Raw genomic sequence first — 22,619 nt, 5'->3', positions numbered from 1 at the left:
AGCAAGGAATTTTGCACAGTATTTCCTGTAATATATTTTCTTTTAGCTGAAGTCTTATTTGTTTTATTTTGGACTGAATAAAAGCAGTTTTACATTTTTTAAATACCGTTTTAAGGTCAATAATATTAGCCCCCTTAAGCAATGTTTATATTTAGATTGCCTACTGAACAAACCAGTTATACAACGACTTGCCTAATTACCCTTGTCTAATTTACGTAGATAAGTCTTTAAATGTCATTTTAAGCTGAATTCTATAATCTAGTCAAATATTATTTACTGTCATCAAGCAAAGATAAAATAAATCAGTTATTATAAATGAGTAATTAAAACTATTATATTTAGAAATGTGTTGAAAAAAATCTTCTCTCCATTAAACAGAAATTGGGGGAAAAAATTAACAGGTAGGCTACTAATTCTGACTTAAACTGTACGATAGATTAGTCAGTACCAAAAGGCAGAACTGAAAGCTATCTAGCAAAACAATTTAGGATCCTAGTGCAAAAGTTAGTACACCTAAATTAATATGTATATATATTTTTTTTTGATAAACAGGAAAAATCCACAGAAACACACACACACACATATATATATATATATAACTAAATTAAAAATTGAGTTGAAATTGTGCATTTTTAATTCTGTTTTTTTAATTTAAATGTATTATCTTTCTATATTCATAAATATGTTGCGTGGCTAAAGCTTTTTTAAATAGATATAATATAAAAGTGTTTCGTTTAAATGCACCAAAATATATTGCCTATATTCCCATTTTCAAAATGGGGTGTATGAGCGACACAGTGGCTCAGTTGTTAGCACTGTCACCACACAGCATGAAGGTCGCTGGTTCGAATCCCAGCTGGGTCAGTTGGCATTTCTGTGTGTAGTTTGCATGTTCTCCCCACGTTGGCGTGGGTTTCCTCTGGGTGCTCTGGTCTCCCCCACAGTCCAAAGACATGTGGTATAGATGAATTGGATTAACTAAATTGGCCATAGTGTATAAGTGTATGGGCATTTCCCAGTACTGGGTTGCGGCTGGCAGGGCATAGTATTTTTTTTCCTTCTACGGAGGTCAATGGGTGCCAGCAATCAGCATTCTTCAAAATATCTTCTTTTGTATTCAACAGAAAAAAGAAACTTATGAAAGTTAAACACCATACAGGAAAGTAAATAATTGGATATTTTAATTTTTGGGTGAAATATTCATATGACAGCACTACTATTTCTACTGCTACTTATAATGATAATAATAATAATAACAATAATAATAAAATAATAATAATAATAATATTAGTAATAATAATAACAGTAATAATGATAATAATAGTAATAATAATGATAATATCAATAATAATAATAATAATAATAACAATAATAATAATAATAATAATAATAACAATATAATAAAAAAATAATAGTAATAGTAATAATAATATCAGTACTAATAATAATAGTAACAATAATAATAATATCAATAATAATAATAAGAATAAGAATAATAGTAATAGTAATAATAATAGTAATATCAATAATAATAATAATAATAACAATAATAACAATAATAACAATAATAACAATAATAATAATATCAATAATGAGAATAATAATAGTAATAATAATAGTAATAATAATAGTAATATCAAAAATAATAATAATATCAATATATAATAATAATGATAATAATAATAATAATAATAATAATAATAATAATAATAATAAATCCATTAACATGCAAACAAAATATGTCTGTATAATCTTGAAATGCTAATGGCAAAACATTGAAATAAATAGGATTTTAACATCCTATTTTGTCTTGATTTATTTGACTACTTCATATATAGTGGTTGAAGAAGTTTAATTTATAATAATAAGGTAAATCCTTGATGTAGATAATAAATAAAAAATGTAATTTAGAATCAAAGGGATAGTTCACCCAAAAATAAAAATTATTCCATTGTAAGTCTTGAAATGCTAATAGCAAAACATTAAAATTAATAGGGTTTTAACATCCACTTTTGTCGTAATTTTTTTATTCATTTGACTGCTTCACAGAAAATGGTTGAACAGGTTTTACTTATAATCATAAGAAAAAGAAGAAATTATGTAAATAATTCTTAAAATTAATAATGTGGAATAGTTCACCAAAAAAAAAAAAGAAAAGAAAATGTACTTATTATTTATGCACCCTCAGGTGGTTCCAAACTTTTCAGAGTATCTGCTTTATTTCGAAGAATGTTAGAAACCTGCATAGTAGGAAAAAACAAACTCAAACAGGTTTTGTGACAAGTAAAGGGTGAGTAAATGAAGAGTTTTTGGTGAACTGTTTTAAATAAACCCAAAAAAGTATTTGCTTGTATAATTAAGTTGAAAATATATGGTAATAATGTTTCCAGCATCTCACGAGGATATGACCACACTATATTTGGAAAAGATTGCAGATTGAATTAATGTAGAACCATGCTGTCATAAACCCCTGAGTTGTCCATTGTTGATTTGACTGAGGCTCTGGGAAGAGGAGGCGACCTGTCATTTAAAGTCTTGAGAACGCGGACAATTCCACATTGTACCGAAAAACCATTGTGCCCTGTTTTAACGCCGGTGCCCACTGATTGTAATCAAATAGACTAAACTATGGTGAAACATCAGTCTATCCACCCTGGCCTGATTTCACCCCAGTTCCTCCATGGCCTGCCAACCTGCACGTACACTGAAAACACCCAGCCACAAATATTTAGCGTGAAGTTTTGTCATTTTTTATGTCAGTAAACTGGAAGTTGGAGCCTTGTGAAACTCCCTAAAAAGTCCCAGTGGCTTATTTTGACCTTTCATAATATGTGAGAATTATTAGCCCTCCTGAATTATTCGCCTCCCTTATATATATATATATATATATATATATATATATATATATATATATATATATATATATATATATATATATATATATATATATATATATATTTATTTATTTATTTTATTATTTTTCTAAATTTTTTTTTTAACAGAAAGAAGATTTTTTTTTTTCAACACATTTCTAAACATAATAGTTCAGTGCTTCCCACACATGGACTTTACTTGAGTGGGGCGCCCAGGTGTATTAACGGTTGTCCAAGTATATTTGATGACAATTTTTTTTTACTAATTTTAATTTATTCAATCATTCATTCATTTTCTTGTCGGCTCAGTCCCTTTATTAATCCGGGGTCGCCACAGCGGAATGAACCGCCAAGTTATCCAGCAAGTTTTTATGCAGCGGTTGCCCTTCCAGCCGCAACCCATCTCTGGGAAACATCCACACACACATTCACACACACACACACACACACTTATACACTACGGACAATTTAGCCTACCCAATTCACCTGTACCACATCTCTTTGGACTGTGGGGGAAACCAGAGCACCCGGAGGAAACCCACGCGAAGGCAGGGAGAACATGCAAACTCCACACAGAAACACCAACTGAGCCGAGGTTCAAACCAGCAACCCAGCGATCATCTTGCTGTGAGGCGACAGCACTACCTGCGTTCACCATGTATTTACTACTGAGAATACTGACCTGACCTATATATTTTTTATTATTAAATTATTATTATTGTATTGTTAAATGTAATAAATTATAATCATTTTAATAGGGCGAGTGAAAATCTTTCCCAACTGGGATATTAGAAAAAAAAATGCTTAGCATTTAGTACTGTATAGGTCTAAAATTTCATTTAATGGTCTTAAAAATATCTTAAAAGTCTTACATTTAACTTGGTGTAACCTGCAGAAACCCTGTGTTATTAATTGTATGCCTTTTTGCATCACTCTTTTATTGAAAACTACTACTAAATAATTCAAAAAATTGTACTATATACGCGAAGAGGACCCAATGACATCTAAACTGGCTGCAAATTATATATACACTATTAGAAATAAATAAATAAATTATTAATAAATATGATCTTACATATGATGATTTTAGAGATGTTGTCTGGTTGTAGTATTTTTTCCATAATTTATTTCTCATTTGTTGTATATGAAATTAGTTAGAGAGAGAGAGAGAGAGAGAGAGAGAGAGAGAGAGAGAGCTGTTTGCAGATAGCTCCTAATAAGCATTAAAATAAGAGAAAAGTGGACTTATTAACAGCCTTTTATAAAACTTTAACTCATTAAAAAGGAATGGTGTAAAACAATGTCATATTAAATAAACAATATTGATAAAAATCACGTAATTTTTTTGTGTTACATGTCGATAAGCATTTATGTGCCGTGAGTAAAGGATGTGTTTCAATCTGGCTACCACCGCAAGTATATTTCAAACCTGTGGGATGCACTGCAGTTTGTTTTGTAGACAATGGAAAAGTATATTGCTTAATGGGGCTAGTAATATTGAGCTTAAAATGTTTTTTTTTTAATTAAAAACTGCTTTTATTCTTGCTGAAATAAAACAAATAAGACTCCAGGAGAACAAAATATTAGAGGAAATACTGTGATTTATCATTTAGGAAATATTTAAAAAAGAAAATCACAGGAGGGTGAATTATTCTGACTTTAACTGTTTATCATCCTATTGCACAGCCCTGGTGTGCACCTCGTGTAGTTTTATCAAGTCATTTCGGTTTGTCCTTTTCTTATCTCATTATAAGGTGGAATTTCTGTGGCAGGAGCTGACTAGGCTCGCAGCAAAACAAGTTTTTTTTTTGAGTTTGGGGAAAGTCTACTTGGTTTTTTCCAAGCAATGGTAGATGAACTCATCGTGCGGAATTCCTGGGAAATTTTGTTGTGGTTGTTTTTACAATACATGCTAATCCAAGACAATAAGCTTTTGATGAGCAAACAAATATTCTGCCCTCATGTTGTGCCTTTATGATTTTCTCTGTTGTCGGACACAGAATGACAGAGCAGCTCTTTTTTTTTTTTTTTCTTTTGCTATGAAAGCATGCAGGTGGCTTACAAGCTCCAAAAAAGGACAAAGCGCACAATGAAATTAATTAATTTGGTCTATAATCAACTTTAAGATGTCAAATGATTCGGGTGGGAGAAAATATTGATATGCAAATATATCGTGATAATTCTAGATAATGCGATACATTATCGATACTCTGGCACCAAGTATCGATATTTATGTAAAGGTACAAAAGATCTGCATTGTAATGTAATGTAATGCACATTTACTGTGTGGCCATACACCCAAACATTCCACTTTCCACTTGGATAATGTGACGGCAGCCACAGGACGACACCTGTGCGCTCACCACACACCAGCTATTGGGGGAGTGGATAGACAGTGATAGAGCCAATTCGGTGGATGGGGATGATTGGATGGCCATTGTACCCTTATGTACAATAATAAAAATAAAGTTATATATTACACTTTAAATTTTGACAAGTTTTTCAGCTTTGACCAATGCACAGTAAAGCCTCCATTTACCATTGATCTGTTATGAACTTTCTCAAGTCATTTTGGGGATTTTTAGCAAAGTCTCATTTTAAAATACCTTCATTTATCCATTGATGATGATCAACAAAGGTTTTCTGCGTTTGGAGCAATATGAGGGTTTGTAAAATAATTTCTATTATCCCGAAGACATTATTCACTTAAAAAACGACGATGCTAACAATGTACAGTTGAAGTCAGAATTATTAGCCCCCCTGTATATTTCTTCCCCCAATTTCTGTTTAACAGAATGATGATTTTTATCAATGCATTTCTAAAGATAATAGTTTTGAAAAATTATTTCTAATAACTGATTTCTTTTATGCACTGAAAAAAACGTGTTGCATGCAGAACTGTTGCAAACATTTTATTTGTGTTGAAATTTAAATAAACAAATTAAGTTTAATAAAAACTTAATTTGTTTGTTTAAATTCCACACAAATAAATTGTTTACAACCACTTAATGTAAAAAAAAAAGTGTAAATCCAAGGAATCATCTCTGAATAATTTTTTTCAGTGCCATGATGATAGTAATGTTTGACTGAATATTTTTCAAAATACTAGTATTCAGCTTAAAGTGACATTTTAAAGGCTTAACTAAGTAAATTAGGTTAACTAAGCAAGTCATTGTATAGCGAGGGTTTGTCCTGTAGACCAGGGGTTCCCAAACTTTTCAGCCCGCGACCCCCAAAATGAGAGTGCCAGTGACTCGTGACCCCCAATATTCTCTGAGGTGGTGGTTATAAATACAGAAACCTTGTATGCAATGACGCACACACACCAATAGACCAAAGTCTATTCTTTGTTTTTTTATGTATGTCAGTGCTGTAAATGGGCTAGAAAGTTTAACCTGGTGTTACAAAATCTGCTGCATCTGACAGTATTGCTGTGTCTTTAGTATAATGTAATTACCCAAGAAGTCGCAATCCAATAGAACTAGTAACTATAAGCTACTATACTAACTATATAGTTTATAGTAACTATAAACAACTATTTTTTCTCATCAGTAGGTTATTGATAAAATACAGTAAGTCTTAAGGATTAATAAAAATTAATTAATTTTTGAAAATCACCAGGCGACCCCTCCTTCATTGTCCCGCGACACCTCGGGGGGTCCCGACCCCCACCTTGAGAACCTCTGCTGTAGTCAACTGGAAAATATTCTTAAGGGGGCTGATAATATTGACCTTAAAATGGCTTTAAAAAATTTAAAACTGATTTTATTTTAGCCGAAATAAAACAAAGAAGACTTTCTCTAGAAGAAAAAATATTATAGGAAATACTGTGAAAATGTCCTTGCTCTGTTAAACATCATTTGGGAAATATTTGAAAAAGAAAAGACCATTCACAGGAGGGCTAATCGTTCTGACTTCAACTGTATCAGTGTTGTTGAACCAGTATTTAAAAGTACCTCTATTTACCCATGCTGCCCCTTGAGTTCTGCCACAATAGAGTAACACGCACATCTTCACTTCCAAAGAACAGTCTTTTTTGGTTTTGTTATTAGTCAATACAAGTCAAACACTTGTTGTCATGCATGAGTGCAGAACCATAGCAGATGTTGCTTGTCTTGTTTTGTTATTTCTGTGTTTCCATTACGATTCCTTCAAAGGCCCTTAATATTTAAATGAGCTGTCGTGACGTATTTGAATTTTGGGAAGTGAATAAGGAGAATGGTTGCATTCAGGTTGATGGAGTGTCACCTGTGTGTGTGTGTGTGTGTGTGTGTGTGTGTGTGGCTGGTTTTGGTGGGCTGTGATGCTGGCTGGATGCCTACCGGCGCACAGATGGGAAAGAGGGTGCACTGAGACACCTTCCAGCCTGGGATGGCAGCGAGCAGAGGGAGTCGTGGCTTTCGCCGCCTTCGTACATTCTGTTGAGTGTGTGTGTGTGTCTCTGTGTGTGTGTCTCTGTGTGTGTGTCTCTGTGTGTGTGTGTGTGTGTGTTTACATTGTGTCTGTTAAATGCCTGCAATTCTATGACCCTATTTCCCCCCCCCCACCCCCAAGAAGCCAGATGGTGGATGTCCCAGCATGCTAAAGCGACATGCTAAATATTCACAGTTATTTACATGGAAAAGACCATTGTTACTGGTAGAAGTAAACGTATAGTATGAATGGAGTGAACATTAGCTTTGAATCGTGCAGGTTGCATTTTTGGTTTCATGGGAATGAGAAGTACTAACTACAGTATGAATGTTTGACGGTTTTTGTTTCTGTTCATTCGTTGAAAATGTTTGTGTAGACAAATAACATATATTTATACTCACTAACCACTTTATTAGGTGGAACGGGAGATTTGCATCATGGATGTGCAGCTGACAAATCTGCTGCAACTGTGTGATGCTATCATGTCAATATTGACCTAAATTTCTAAGAAATATTTCCAGTACCTTGTTGAATCTATGCCATGAAGGATTAAGGCAGATCTGAAAGGAAAAGGGGGTCCAACCCGGTTCTAGTAAGGTGTACCTAATAAAGTGGCCAGTGAGTGCAGTCGGTTGTGCTCTGTAATTGCACATTTTATGATGAGTAATAAAAAGTATTAGCTGGAATCTTCAGTGTACGTCTTGGTATGTTTGGAATTTTGCAAAAAGTTTGGTATGTTTTTTTGTTTTTATTTTTATTTTAAGCATGAATGATGTTATCTTTTCTGTGGAACACAAAAGGAGAAGTTTTATATCTTTACGCAAATGCTTTCTATATAAGAAAATCCAAATGCTTCTAAAGAAACACGGTAGCCTTATCAACATAAATCCATTCCTTATCTATTCCAGCTATTTTAGTTAATCAAAATAGCAACGTGCCAACAATGCGCCTTAACACACCTTTTTTTTTAAAACCACCGAGTCCACAAAGCAGCACAAATGTATTTACAGTTTAAACAACGTGGCGCATATCGAGAAAATTAGTGTTGTGTTGGTCTGAAAATAGCAACAAATCGCTCTAAACACATCTTGCACCTTATTGCACCAGATGTATGATAGGGCTCTCAAATTTAATCACCCTTAAGTGGTTTCAAACCTTTATGAGTTTCGTTTTTCTGTCGAACACAAAAGGAGATGTTTTGATGAAAGCTGAAAACCTGTAACCATCGACCAGGGATGCACCGATATGGATTATTATTTCGATAACTGATAACTGATGTACGATAATTATAAAGATTTCAAAATGTGATGTTTTTATACAGTAAACGACTGATTTTATTTAAAAAACTTAATAGCCTACACCAGGGGTCACCAACCTTTATGAAACTGAGAGCTACTTCTTGGATACCGATTAATGTGGAGGGCTACCAGTTTGATAAACGCTTCTCAAATAACAAATTTGCTCAATTTACTTTTAATTATACTTTGTTTTTGGTAATAATTAATGATATTCATCCATGTGAAGACACTGATCATGTTAATGATTCTCACAAAAGTTATCAACAATGATTTGACAGGGTAGGAAAAACCCTGCATTTATTTACTTTTATATATCTCTGCAAATATTTACATTTTTAAATGATTACTTCTATATTAGATGAAGCTCACTGGTAAGTGGCGCTATGGTGAGCTATTTTTAGAACAGGCCTGCGGGCAACACATGTGATCCTCGCGGGCTACCTAGTGCCAGCGGGCACCATGTTGCTGCCCCCTGGCCTACACAAAGCAAAAAAAACAATAATTTCAAAATTGCAAGGTGATTATATAGACCTATACTCATGATATTATGGCATGTCAAAAATAAATTATTTATTTTTCTTTGCATAGGACATTAACATGCAACTTGACTGTTGCATAAAAATAATTGGTTTAATAACAAAATGGCACTCAATTAGCAAACAATTTTAATAAATGTATTTTAATTCAACTGAAAATGAAAGAACTAAGAACTGAAAGTGGCTCAAATGTTCTTGAATAAAACGTGTTACAGTAATGTACTTACAAATACACAATGTCCGAAAAGGCGTTTTAAGAGGTGTTGTGACAGTTCAGACCCACCGTATGAGCAAAAAGCTAAATACAGATAGTATTACTTTAGGATAATGCAGCATAAATTCATCTTATTTGGCGTTTTAGATTCTTTTGAACACTGCTGCTTGTCAATCAGACAACGCTTCTATGTTTGTTCTTGCTGTCAATTGCGGGGAAAATGATTGAGGATCCTGAGTTTGAAACTAACTGAAGGTGCCTAGGGTAACAGAATATTGAGGGCGGTTTCCACAAACCCCCCCGGTCCTCACTTTCATCTATGACACCCACCCCCTCCCTCCCTGTCCTCACTTTCATCCGGGAACCGGTCACTTTCTTTTCACTTTCGGCTTAAAGGAGGCATGATCGCCGTTCGCCTAGAGCGCCAGTTCAGGTTGCTCCGGCCCTGAGCGGAGTCATATTAGAAAGTCAGATTTTGACTAAGCATTGAGCACAGATGACTTTATGACAAGCACAGCGCATAATATAAAGAAAGAATGTGATAAACGGTTGAATCCCTATGCTAGGATTCAGTGTCTGGCTCAACTCTTCCCAGTGCTGCTGTAAAGGCTCTGTCGGCTCACTATGTGTGTGTGGTAATAGCCATCACGAGCGCTCGTTATAATCACTATAAATATGCTGATCAAACTATCTTACATCAACAACACATGGCAAGCAACGCATTAAGAACAAATAATCATACTAGATTATGAACTATCCAACGAGTTGTTTAGCACGTGTGCATCACTGCTGTGATATTTTTCCTGAATACACAATGACACTATCAAACATATCTACAATGATAAGGAACATGGTTACTTACTGAGTTATTAACGGCAGTACCACACAAAGAAAGGACAGACTTTGAGGGCTTAAACAATGTGAGGAAAGCTCCATTATAGTGCACTGGACAAGTCTGAACAAGTCCTGCTGATGCATGCTCGAGGCAGGCAGGTCTGTACAATTACGTAATCTATCGGCTTAAAAATATCGGCCTAATTTTGATATCGGACCAATAACGATAACATTAAAAATAGCATGTATCAGCCGATAACGATATGGCCACCGATATATCGTGCATCCCTACCAAGTCAATAGTTACAGGTTAATACTTTTTTTCTAAATATATTCTTTCGTGATCAACAGAAAAGTCATTCATTCGTTAATTTTCCTTTGGCTTAGTCCTTTTATTCGTCAGGGGTTGCCACAGCGGAATGAACCGCCAAGCTGCAACCCAGTATTGCCAATTTAGATTATTCAATTCACCTAAAGCAGGGAGAACATGCAAACTCCACACAGAAATGCCAATTAGACCAGCCGGGACTCGAACCAGAGACCTCCTTGCTGTGAAGCGACAGTGCTAACCACTGAGCTCCTGTGTCACCCTCAACAGAAGATCAACAGTCAAATAGGCATGCAAATAATTTTTCTTTTTTTTCCTTGAATTTTCCACATTTTTCGAGTGCCTTGGACTGATTTCTGTTGTAGGTTTGCAAATAGATTTTCAGCGTTTCAGTTTTGAGTGAACTAACCCTTTAAAATGCTAAAGATTCGAGTTGAGACTCTTCTGTTATAAATATCTTGTGTCCTTGGAAGGACAAAGGCGATAAACAACAGGAAGCAAAGATGACATCACACAGGAAGGAAACTGCAGTCTCTAATTTTAATCGCACGTTTCCTTGCTGCTTACAGTGGCTATGATGAGTGAGTTAGAAGTGCAAGAGCAAAATCCAGCGTCTTGCAACCAGATGCTATTGCGTGAAACTTGCATAGATGATGTTCAGATTGACAGTCAGTCCTATTTGGCATTGCAAATTACAATAATATAATGATATAATTTATAAATCGTCAGCCGTCAGTTGAAAGTGTATGCGATCTTTAAACTGTATAAGGAAAACTGAAGGGAAAGGAGTGTTTTTTGTTGTAAATTTCCACATCACAGATGGATAGAATGACTCACTCTCTCACGCACACAGACATAAACACTCACACATACTTCGGTGACATTTTCACTCGCCTTTCTCCGTTTAACATCCAGGTTTTATCATGTGTCCTCTTTTAGATACGTCGTGAGAGAGCTTATCCATCCAACCGTCTATCTGACTGTCTGATTGTCTGTATGTCTGTCTGTCTATCCATCCATCTATCCCCCTATACATTTTGTCTATCTAACCATCCATCTATCCATCCATCCATCCATCCATCCAGGGCTTAATTTGTGGCAGAATACCTCTGAAATCTGATCCGATTCCGCGACAACCCCCCCGATCCTCACTTTTGTCCTTCATCCACCACAACCACCCCCATCTATCTATCTATTCATCCGTCTATCTGTCTGTCCATCTGTCTGTTTGTCCATCCATCTATCCATTTCTACATTTATACATCCACCCATCCATCCATTTATCATCCATCCATCCATCCATCCATTTCTACATTTATACATCCACCCATCCATCCACTCATCATCTATCGTCTATCCATCCATCCATCCATCCATCCATCTAGCCATCCATATCCATCCATTGATCCACCTGTCTATCTGTCCGTTCGTCCATCTAACCATTTATACATTTATCCATCCATTCATCATCCATCCATTCATCCATCCATTATACATCCATCCATTCATCATCCGCCGTCTATCCATTCATCCATCCATCCATCCATATCCATCCAGTCATCCATTGATCCACCTGTACATCTGTTTGTCCGTCCATCCATCCTTTCATTTATACATTTATTCATCCATCCATCCATCCATTTGTACATTTATACGTCCATCTATCCATCCATTCATCCATATCAAGTAAAACATTATCGTATTCAAAAATACTATATCCATCCATCCATTCATTCCTCAAGATTCATTCATAAACAAAACATTTGGACAACATTGATTTAAAAATGCATCACATCATATGCATTCTGATTTTAGGGGTAATAATATCAGATCATTTTAGAAACGGGGATATTATTGGCGAAATGTGATAAATGCTGTGCTAGGTACGCTTTCGAAAGGGTACCCAAAAAATGGTACAGTTTGCTTTTTGGTACCTTTTGACAATGTAAACTGCCATTAAAGCATACGGAACTGTACCGTACCGTACAGTATCACTCAATGGGAACGGGCCATTCGACAGTTTGAAAATTGCACGAAATTATGCAATGAACTGTATTGCGCTTGTACGTGGTGCCTTTTACAATACTGAGTTCTGATCAGTCAATCGTCGTTGTGTTTAAGTCATTAATGACCATAAATAGAGAATTTTAATATTTTATTTGCATGATAAGTTTTACATTACACACACTGTTGTTAATCTAAAGGGGATGGTAAGGGGGATGCTTTTTGTCATTTTTTTCCATAAGGAGGATGCCACCCCCCTGCATCCCTCCCCAAATTCGAGCACTTCTTATATCCTCTCACTTGTATGCCTTGACTGCACAGAATCTCCACATGTCTGTTCAGGACAGGTAGATCGACACCTTTATGTCCCAGTATCCCAGCGGGACGTGTGGTGTGAATCACTGACAGCTGCAGCTTAGAGAGGAATCATCAGTCCTCCACTCACCCAGTTATATAAAAAAAACACCTAGTTTTATCAGGAGTTACATTTGATTTGATTTTAATTAGCCGCCGATATTGAATGACGATCCCTGGCCCGAAACTCTCACTGTAAGTACATTAGACAGTGCTTCTCCCACAGGACTTCCTCACTCATTAGTTCTAATCCCGCAGACGGCATCTCTCCATTTCTTTCCACTCGAGGAGCCGCATGGGCCAGGCACTAGGTATAATAATAATTACAAGTGGATGATGGTAATACCCGCTCATATGACTGCTGCGGTCTGTGCCATGACTCTGTGTTTATCATATTTTAAAGTGTTTGACAGAATCTACTCGGATTGCTTAAGATGCTCTTTAAAGAGACATTGCATACCAAAAAAAGAAACATTTAATTCCTCTAAACATGCTCTTTTCTGTGTGTTTCATTTCAAATTTGTTAAAAGTACTAGATCACATGTAAACTTTAGTGAAGCTTCCAAGTATATTTACTCTATTTAAAGTAGCTGGATGTAAAAAGATATTAAACACATTGGTCACAATTTATTTTAATCTACAATTTAGGCTATTAACAAGCCATTAACTAAGACTTTTAGCTCAGTAAGCTATTAATTAGCTGTTAATAAGGGTAGAACTATAAACACCTATATGTCGCCATAGCGGCAGATTCAAAACTCTAATGGCAGACGGCTGCTTCTCACCCAGGGCTGTCTATGCTAATGAGGGAGAGATAATCACCAATGGGTGGGGGCTTTCCCCCTCTGATGACACGTACAAAAAGAGCATAGATATTTACATTAGATGTCGCCTACTCTGTTGTTGTCCTTTGAAAGGAATGCATCAATAGGACCGACATTTTTGTACGCTCCTTTGAAATGAATGTGGGACCAAGGTGCAGTGGAGGACTGTGAAAACCGCAGCTATAGATATATAAACATATATACATTTATACAACAGTTCTGTCTGGTCCTCGAATCCGATTGGCTGATAGCCGTGATATATTTAAGTACTCCACCCACATACAGCCAGCAAAAAGCAGACACTACATATCTAAAGTTTAAAAGATGCTTGCTCAGCTGTTCAGCTGTCAGCTTATAATTTGAATCTAAGGCGGAAGAAAGTAGTTCCTCATACAAAAGGGTTTTTGAGACTCTCCATGTTTGATTTTGTTTTTATATACACAATTATGCCATCAAACTGTTGTATAAATGCAATATCACACTCGTAGCAGTGCGATATGGCGGTATTTCGCCATTGGTGGGGGCACTAAGGCATTCGGCCTGCGGCCTCATGCCAACGCAAGCCTCCCACCAGTGCCAATATACAGCCATATCGCACTGCTACTCGTCTAGTCAGCTGCAGCTTGTCTATTGGAAAAGTCTTTCTCAATGGCTCTTTGGACTGAAATGCAGGACTTCCTTTTTACTATATTTAATATTGTGGCTTCACCCAATCGTTTTTCCCCCAGCTCCTGCTTTAAAGTCTGTATAATGGCGCTCCAAGTTGAATGTTCCACTTGTAAGCTCAGGGCAGAAAGTTCAACCCTGACATTGAGACAAATGTCATTGCATTTCATTTCGGACCAATGGGAGTAGCTGGGGAACTGCATGAATTGTGTGTGTGTGTGATATACAATAAACAGACTATAAGAATCGTGTGTATGATTCAAGGGTTTTGTTCAATCAATAAGTACTGGATGTGTTAAACATTATAAGTGACACTGACTGAAGCTTGTTTTGAATAGTAAAAAAAATGCAATATGCTGCTTATGGGACAGCCTGAGCATGTAATGGCTGACCACAAAATGTCACCATCTTATAGTGGGATTGAAATTTGATGGCATCAACAAAACTGAGAGCATTTAAAAGGTGTCTGCATCTCTAGTTTAAGACATTTTTACAGGTGATAGGGACTGCTTGTTGATTAAAAAGCAATTTGTGCTCATCAGAAATGTGTATATCTTGAAAGTATGTTTTGGGCTTTAGTTGATATCACTTCTGCAATTTCAACCTCAAGTGGTTCCAATTTTTTTTTATTTCTTTTGAACACAACTGAAAACATTTTGAAGGATGATGGAAACCACTGATGTCCATAGTAGAAAAAAAAACTACAATAGTCAATGACAACCAGTTATTCAACATTCTGTGTTTACTATAGGCAGGTATTACTGTTGCGTGCATTGTAATCCACACATGAGTTGGGTTGGCTATCGTTTGGGGTTATTTTGATGCTGGTGCTAAATCGATACTTTAAAAAAGATACGCAAAACGGTGCCTGAACCTAGCCACAAAATTATCTGACAAAAATTAAAAAAATATTTCATTATATATTTGAATTGCATTAATATATTTCTTTTGATCATTTGTTTGTTAGCATGAATGCAAGATCAGCATTATACTATTAACTTTACGTTAGCTTGCTACTAACCATTTGAACCTTGTTTCAAACTGGAAGAACGAATTTGCTGGAAATAACGCAAAAACTACCAATTTTCACTTTTTTTGTGAAATATATGTGTCCACTATTAAGACACATATATTTCACAAAAAAAAAAAAAAAGTGAAAATTGGTTGTTTTTGCGTCTCCAAAAAATGTGCTTTGGGGTTTCATGACCCTTTATAGTGACATTTAAGTGCTTAACTAAGTTAATTAGGCTAACTAGGCAAGTTAGGGTAATTAGGCTAATCATTATATAACAGTGGTGTGTTCTTTAGACAATCAAAAATAAATATTGCTTAAGGTAGCTAAAAATGTTGACCTTAAAATGGTTTTAAAAAATTTAAAACTGCTTTTATTCTAGCCGAAATAAAACAAATAAGACTTTCCCCAGAAGAAAAAAATATTATAGGAAATACTGTGAGAATTCCCTTACTCTGTTTAAGGTTATTGGGAAAACATTTGAAAAAGAAAAAGAAATCATAGGAAGGCGAATGATTTTGACTTTAACTGTAGGTGTGAAACCACTTGTGGGTGAGTACATTTTCATTTCCGGGTGCACCGTTCTTTAAAGCTAAGATACTAAAATGTAATGCTCTCTATTCGATCTCACCATTTTCTCACAGGAAACAACTTAGGGTTTTAAGTTACTTTTGTTTCCTCCTGGTTATTTGTAAGGGAGAAGTTTTAAGGCCTTAATATAGAGTGTGAGCGTTCACACGTACACGAGGCCTTTTCCTTCCTCTGGCTCAGTCCATCGATTGAGTTGCTCTCTGGTCTTGAGACGTGCCTTCATCTCCTCACCCGCTCTCTGGTTAATTATTGAACATGCCAGCTCAGGTTACCATATAAGGCTGACGGCTGGCTTTACAGGGCAACACACATTTGAGTTAGTCTGAAAGTAAACCAATGACTATGTTTGTTTACATGGTCATCAGTAATCGAATAATTTGCCTTAACCTGAATAAGACAATAATATGATTAAGGTGTTTATGTGAGTTGCTTTTTGAATGTACATTTCATGATCCTGCTATCCAGATCCCCTAGTTTTTTTTTTTTTTTTTTTTAGCGATTTAATATTTAATTTATTATTTAATACTACTGATTTTGTGGGGGTAATTCCCAGAAATATGCGGACAATTTTGCGATTAAAAATATATATAAATATTTTAAAAATCTTGTTAACTACAGGGAAAGAGTTAAGTGAAATCATTTTTAGATTTGACGCACATCATAATACCAGCTATACATGTAAAGCAGAAATAATCTCCTTCAATTTGGTCACGTCCAGCATCCCCCATGAATTGATTTCCATCTGTTTGTTCCATTGCTCCTTTTGTTAGATGTTTGCTCACACTTTCTTTTGCAGTCTGAAGCAAGTCAAATGCACAAAACGCCTAATTTGTAACCCAGGATATCACATGTGCTGCAATGTCATGTAAAACATGTAATTGCAAACTGAAATAAATACAATTTGATATATATGGTTTGGAATTGGATGTTTTATGAGATTATTTATATTGTTTGTGATTATTTTGCTTTTAATTAAGAAATTTGCAGGATCGCAAAAATGTGTGACTTTTTTTTGATTTTGCGTTGGGTCGTCGGTTACAGCACATAGATTGATTAACATCATTGCGTCATGATTCAACACTAGTTTTCTCCGGCGTTTCACGCCACAACTTTTGTTTTTAATTTTGGACATTTAACTGCAGTTCGTTTCTCACACTGTGGGCTCCATTTTAACGAACAAAGTACAAAGTCTGAAGGCACAAAAGCATTAAGGGTGTGTCCTTATCCACTTTTGCTATTTTAAGGACTAAAAAGCAAATATGCGATTTCGGACGCAGTTCAGGTGTGGCCGTGCGTCACTGCCCCCCTGCCTGGACAAAACAACTTCGTCTGCATTTATGTTAAGTAAAAGCCCATGCATGCAGAGACTGAGTGGCGATAATGAATAATTAATGTTATGGCAGCCCGTCGCTCCCAAAAACATTACAAGTTGATTAAAAGTATGGTAATAATAGTGTGGGTTAAGCTTACCAATTCCTTATCCAATTTTTCATGGCAGTTTTCATTTTAAGGCATTGTTTGTTCTCTATTTGTTTACTATTTTGCGCTCCACGTCTCTTTACTCTTGTCTCCATTTTGAACATGTGACTGTAACCGAGCAACGGATCAACCAAATGGTCAATGAAGAGGGAGGGGTGGTATAATTTTTTTATTCAATAAAAAACAAAATTATATATTTATATAAAATGCAGGATAAACATTATACAAAATAAATACATATTTTTGGTTAAAAATATGTATAATATTATGTATAATTTCAAAAATAGTTATGGCACAATGGCGCCCCCCCATGTGTGGCTCCCCTATGCGCCGCATATACTGCATACCCCCTTTTTGCGCCACTGAGTAGAACTAACATACTGTTTAGAGAAACTTAGCTATAACATATGTACTGCTATCCAATAAAGACAGTCAAACTGCCTTTGTTAGCATATGAGGCTATGCACCGGTGTGGGAGAAGCAGAGTGAAAATCATTCTAACTCTATAGGATGTGAAGGCAAATGTCTCTGTTTATACATATTGTCCATTTGTGGACGTATCAAAGTATTTTAGGTTCCTAAATTTTACAGGACATAGGAAGCAACGTTAAAACAGACTCTGATAATTGTAAACAGCACTGAAATCATCATGTTTTTTTTTTCTACAAATGTTTTGTATTGCCAGAAATATTGTTGTAACCCTAATGTGGATTATGTTTCACTCATGTGCCTCGTGTTAAAATGTAACTCTTTCTCTCTTTCAGTGACAGTTACATTGTGCGCGTCAAAGCGGTGGTCATGACCCGAGATGACTCCAGTGGTGGATGGCTGGCACAGGAAGGTGGGGGGCTCAGCAGGGTGGGCGTCTGTAAGGTGATGCCTGCTGAGCTGACCGGCCGCAGCGACTTCCTCATCCACGGCGAGCGGCTCAAAGACAAGCAGGTGTGCCACAAATATTCACAGTCTTCCTCTTTAGAGCTCTCTGGGACTGAGGTTTTCAACCTATGGGGCACCAACAGCTGTTAAGGAGGGCATGAAGCTGAGGCGTACAGTGGAGTAATTATTGATAGTGGAGCATGATTATGGTTAGCCCATTTAGGATTATGGTTAGAGGATGATTTCAGGAACCCAAAACTCACACTATCCATGTTTACACTTTTTTATTGTTTATCATTCTGATAAATTCTGGCATATTTTACTTAATGAGGTAAGATAGACAGTGTTGCATTATTAATTTAATTAATTAATTTCAGGTGTTGTTTATCATGTTTCCGTGACAACATTTGCATAAGAATTACTGCTTTCAAGTGAATATTGATAGTGATCTTGATTTCATTTCAATTATTTTTGAAGCCCTACTGGATGTATCTATATTTACAATGGTTGGGTAATTAAACTAAAATGCTGGGTAATAGATCACAATATTTTTTAATATGGTCTAATCCTGTGTTCACACCAGACGCAGCACATGTGGATAAATCACACTGTTCACGCAAATTCGTTCCAAAATAGACGCGGAGTTGCGTCAGGGGCAGGGCTTCTGTCTGCTCAGTGACTCTAGTTTTGTTGCTAAATGGCTAACATGGATTATATTGATAGAATAGCTGTGTTTATGTGCTTTAGGAAGGCTAAAAACAGCATAAATTTGTTTGCCGCTGTGTCTGAGTCCACTAGATCCTTTCAGAGGTGCACCCAGCTCTGTGAGTTCATCAACTCCTCCAGAAACTATACCTGGAAGATGGAGGCTTTCAGCTGTGCTTCAGACTGAGCCGAGCCCAAGTTGATGAACCGTTGTCTGGTGTCTACAAGAGGATTTCCCCTTGGGACACCAAAAACAGGCGCTACGTCCTAATCACGCCCCATACAAGAGAAAGCTTCTGATTGGTTAACGTGGCGTGAATGTCTGCTGAAGTTTAGATTTTCCAACTCGAGCGATTCACGCAGTAAGCACGTCAAATGCACAAAACGCTTAACTCCCACTGATTGAGTCACGTGAATCATGTCAGAGTCACGCATGCCAGAGTGCGTGTATGGTTACGTGTAGGCATTGGGATATATTACGGTTTCACAGTATCACGGTATTGTAATTACTGCTCTAAAATATATTCTTTTTAAATGTTTAGGTTAAAAAAAAACTATTTTTCCCCTTTGAAAACTATATATATATATATATATATATATATATATATATATATATATATATATATATATATATATATATATATATATATATATATATGTATATATTTATTTATTTATTTTTTTTTTTTTTTTTGAAAGATTTCAAATATTTTGGAGCAGTAAACATGTCAGGCTAAATAATGAAAATAAAACAATCAACTTTTGCTGTCGTCATTAGTTTCAAAAACACAGATTTCTTTACAATTTAAAATGGCATCTATGGATATCTTTTCTGCTCTAGATAATGTTGTCCTAAAAAACAAAGAAAAAAGTTTTTAAAACTTTAAAATTACAGAGTATTTTGGTGGTTTTAAAACATTAACTTTTCCAAACCGTGGTATTCCTTAAAAGCGGTTATCGTCCCATGCCTAGTTACGTGATGTGTATTTTTAGCGGTGTAGTGTGGACGGGGAGCTTTTAAAAAACTGTAGATGAAACGCCAGACGTAGATCGTTTTCATTCTAAAACGTTTTAAAACTAAAATGTATTAGTGTAAACGGGGCCTTAGGCCTAGGGAATGCTATGATATTGCAGCCCAAACCATCACTATCCACCCCCATGCATCACTGTGGGCATGCTATAGTCTGGGTGGTACGCTTCTTTGAGGCTTCTCCACACCATAACTCACTTGGATGTGCAAAACACAGTGAAGGTGGACTCAATACAATACGTTTCACCAAATGTGCGCTACTGACACCATTGAAACTGCCGTTGAATACCACTAAATACCATGACGCTTGATGCATCACAAAGACTTGCTATCTTGGTCACAGAACAATTTGTTCACTTTTGAACTCTGATATGTCACCGATAATGTTGTGTACATTGCAATATTTTAAGCAAAACTCTGCTATTACTCTGCTAATTAAACCTTCACACTCTGCTCTTACTAGTGGAATGTGCAGTCAATGAAGATTGGCCACCAGGCTGGTCAAATTTAGCCATGAAACTGCAAAACTAAATTGGCTAGTGTTTCATTTTCATTGTCCAACCTCTGTATGATTCATTACAAAATATGTTAGTTGGTGGGGCGTGAGTAAAATTAAACATGTTGGGGGAGGAGGTGGGGTGTCCTAAAGGTTTAAAGGGGTGGTCCACAGTGCATTTTTAAGGCTTGGTTGTTTTCATGGTGTGCAAAGCAACGTGTGCTCATGCTTCATTTGTAGAAAATTAGGTTATTTTTCATATATCCTACTCTATATACAGCTACTCAGCTAACATGAAAACAACTGTCATATTCTCTAGTTCGTCTGAAGAGCCGCCCTCAAGAGGCTCTGATTGGTCAGCTAACATAATCTGCTGTGATTTGCAGATCGGCTCCACATCACCAGGAAGCGTCTCTGTTGTAACATTACAGTGCCTCTGGCCACACCACTTTACTGCACGGGGTGTATGTGCGTAACTTGAAGGGTTTATGACATCATTAACCTGGATGTATTTTTTTGTACGCGTCCAAGTTCATACGCTGTAGGCTTTGCTAAGCTAACTCTGTAAAAGCCAATGTCTCTCTTTGTATTAAACTTTGAGCATATTACATTCAGAGATGTTGTTTATGTTCACTAAGCTACATTACACTTCAACTAAAGTTTAAAATATGATATCATGGTGGACCACCTCTTTAAAACCCCTGCTCTCAAGCTGAGTTACAACCTGGGGAGTTTCGCATGCTGGCAGCTTCAGTCAAATGTAGGATGCGTTTGTGATTTGCGAGATGTTTCTCAGGCAGTGACCTCTGATTTGTCTCACTTGTTTTGGCTGGCAGGTGATTTTGGAATGTTTCGTGAGGAAAGACCTGATCTACACCAAGGCCACGCCCACATTTCACCACTGGAAGGTCGACAACAAAAAATGCGGCCTGACGTTCCAGAGCCCCGCCGATGCTCGTGCCTTTGACAGAGGAGTGCGGAAAGCCTTGGAGGACTTAACAGAGGGTGAGAACATGTAAAGTTGAAACAAAAGATGCATTTGTGTCATTTCTTAATTATTATGAAGTAACTGTATATGAGTTTTTTCAGTGGATTATCTTGCACAGATTAATTGTTCACCTTAAGACTAGCAATGTGTGCTAGCATAATTAATATTGTTAATTTTGATTTCATGCTGACTTAACTGTAGACATCTAGACAGGCTGGAGGTTAGCAATGTGATGCCTAAGGTTTCAGTGATGTGATCTGTGACATCAGACTGGAGTTGCGTTTCATCCGTCAATCAGTCAGTTTTTTTTCTCTCTCTTTGACCTCAAACGCCACCATTAACTGACAGGATATGTGGAGCTCTGTTGGCTCACGTCTCCTGTTTGTGTGTTTTATTTTAGGTTCCACAACTTCCTCTTCAACACTCCAAAATGAGGCTGAACTTGGGGATGATGATGTGTTCACAGTAAGAAGTTTTGTTTTAGAATGATTATTCAATGTATCATCACTGAATCATTCAGAGTCATGCTGTTCAGCACACAAAAAGACGAATCAAACAAACATTCTAGTGTACACAAAAATCAATAGAAAATTAGAGACATTTTCTTTTAATATTTATTTGTTTGTTTAACTTATATTTTATTATTAAATTTTTTTCCTTTTTTTAAATGGAAAACGCTTTGTAATGCTTTAAGAAAAATGTTTTGTAATGTTCATTGGAGAAAAAAGACTCAGCAATGTGAATGTGAAAAGTAAGGTGTATAGTTAGTCTGTGTAGTCAGCAAGATGAGCTACAGCCATGTCTGTATGTGAATGTTTGGATTATTGTCAGCTGTTGCAGGGGTTGGTGGGGCAAAAAGTTCTGGGAGTTGTAGTTTGTTCGGAATACCGGAAGTAATCTCCAGTGGAGAAAACACCGTTGGCGATCACAACAATAATATTGACTGTTCATTTTTTTAAGTTTCTTTTTTTTTTGTTAAATATTCCAGCCAAACTAAAATAAATACGACTCTTAATGACAAAAAAGTAATAGTAAATACTGTGCATTTAATTAAATTCAATTATACTAACAAATGTATTTTGTCCACATTAAAGCAAT

At 36.1% G+C, this 22,619-nt stretch overlaps 1 protein-coding gene and 1 long non-coding RNA gene across 2 annotated transcripts in view; one reads left to right on the top strand and one right to left on the bottom strand.

Moving 5' to 3' along the window:
• LOC141377107 (uncharacterized) overlaps positions 1-22,619 on the bottom strand; it is a 477,282-nt gene that overhangs the window by 246,224 nt on the left and 208,439 nt on the right. The gene's annotated exons all lie outside the window — the stretch shown is intronic.
• Positions 1-22,619, top strand: part of spred2b (sprouty related EVH1 domain containing 2b) — a 66,561-nt gene that overhangs the window by 21,403 nt on the left and 22,539 nt on the right. Inside the window, 3 exon segments of the mRNA NM_213234.1 lie at positions 18,191-18,368; positions 21,370-21,538; positions 21,922-21,986. Of these exon segments, the coding sequence (NP_998399.1) occupies positions 18,191-18,368; positions 21,370-21,538; positions 21,922-21,986 (412 nt within the window).

This window comes from Danio rerio, chromosome 13 (genome assembly GCF_049306965.1).
Source record: "Danio rerio strain Tuebingen ecotype United States chromosome 13, GRCz12tu, whole genome shotgun sequence".
Classification (NCBI taxonomy): domain Eukaryota; kingdom Metazoa; phylum Chordata; class Actinopteri; order Cypriniformes; family Danionidae; genus Danio; species Danio rerio.
The sequence above is the reverse complement of the archived record's forward strand: the minus strand, read 5'-3'. Positions and strand labels throughout refer to the sequence as shown.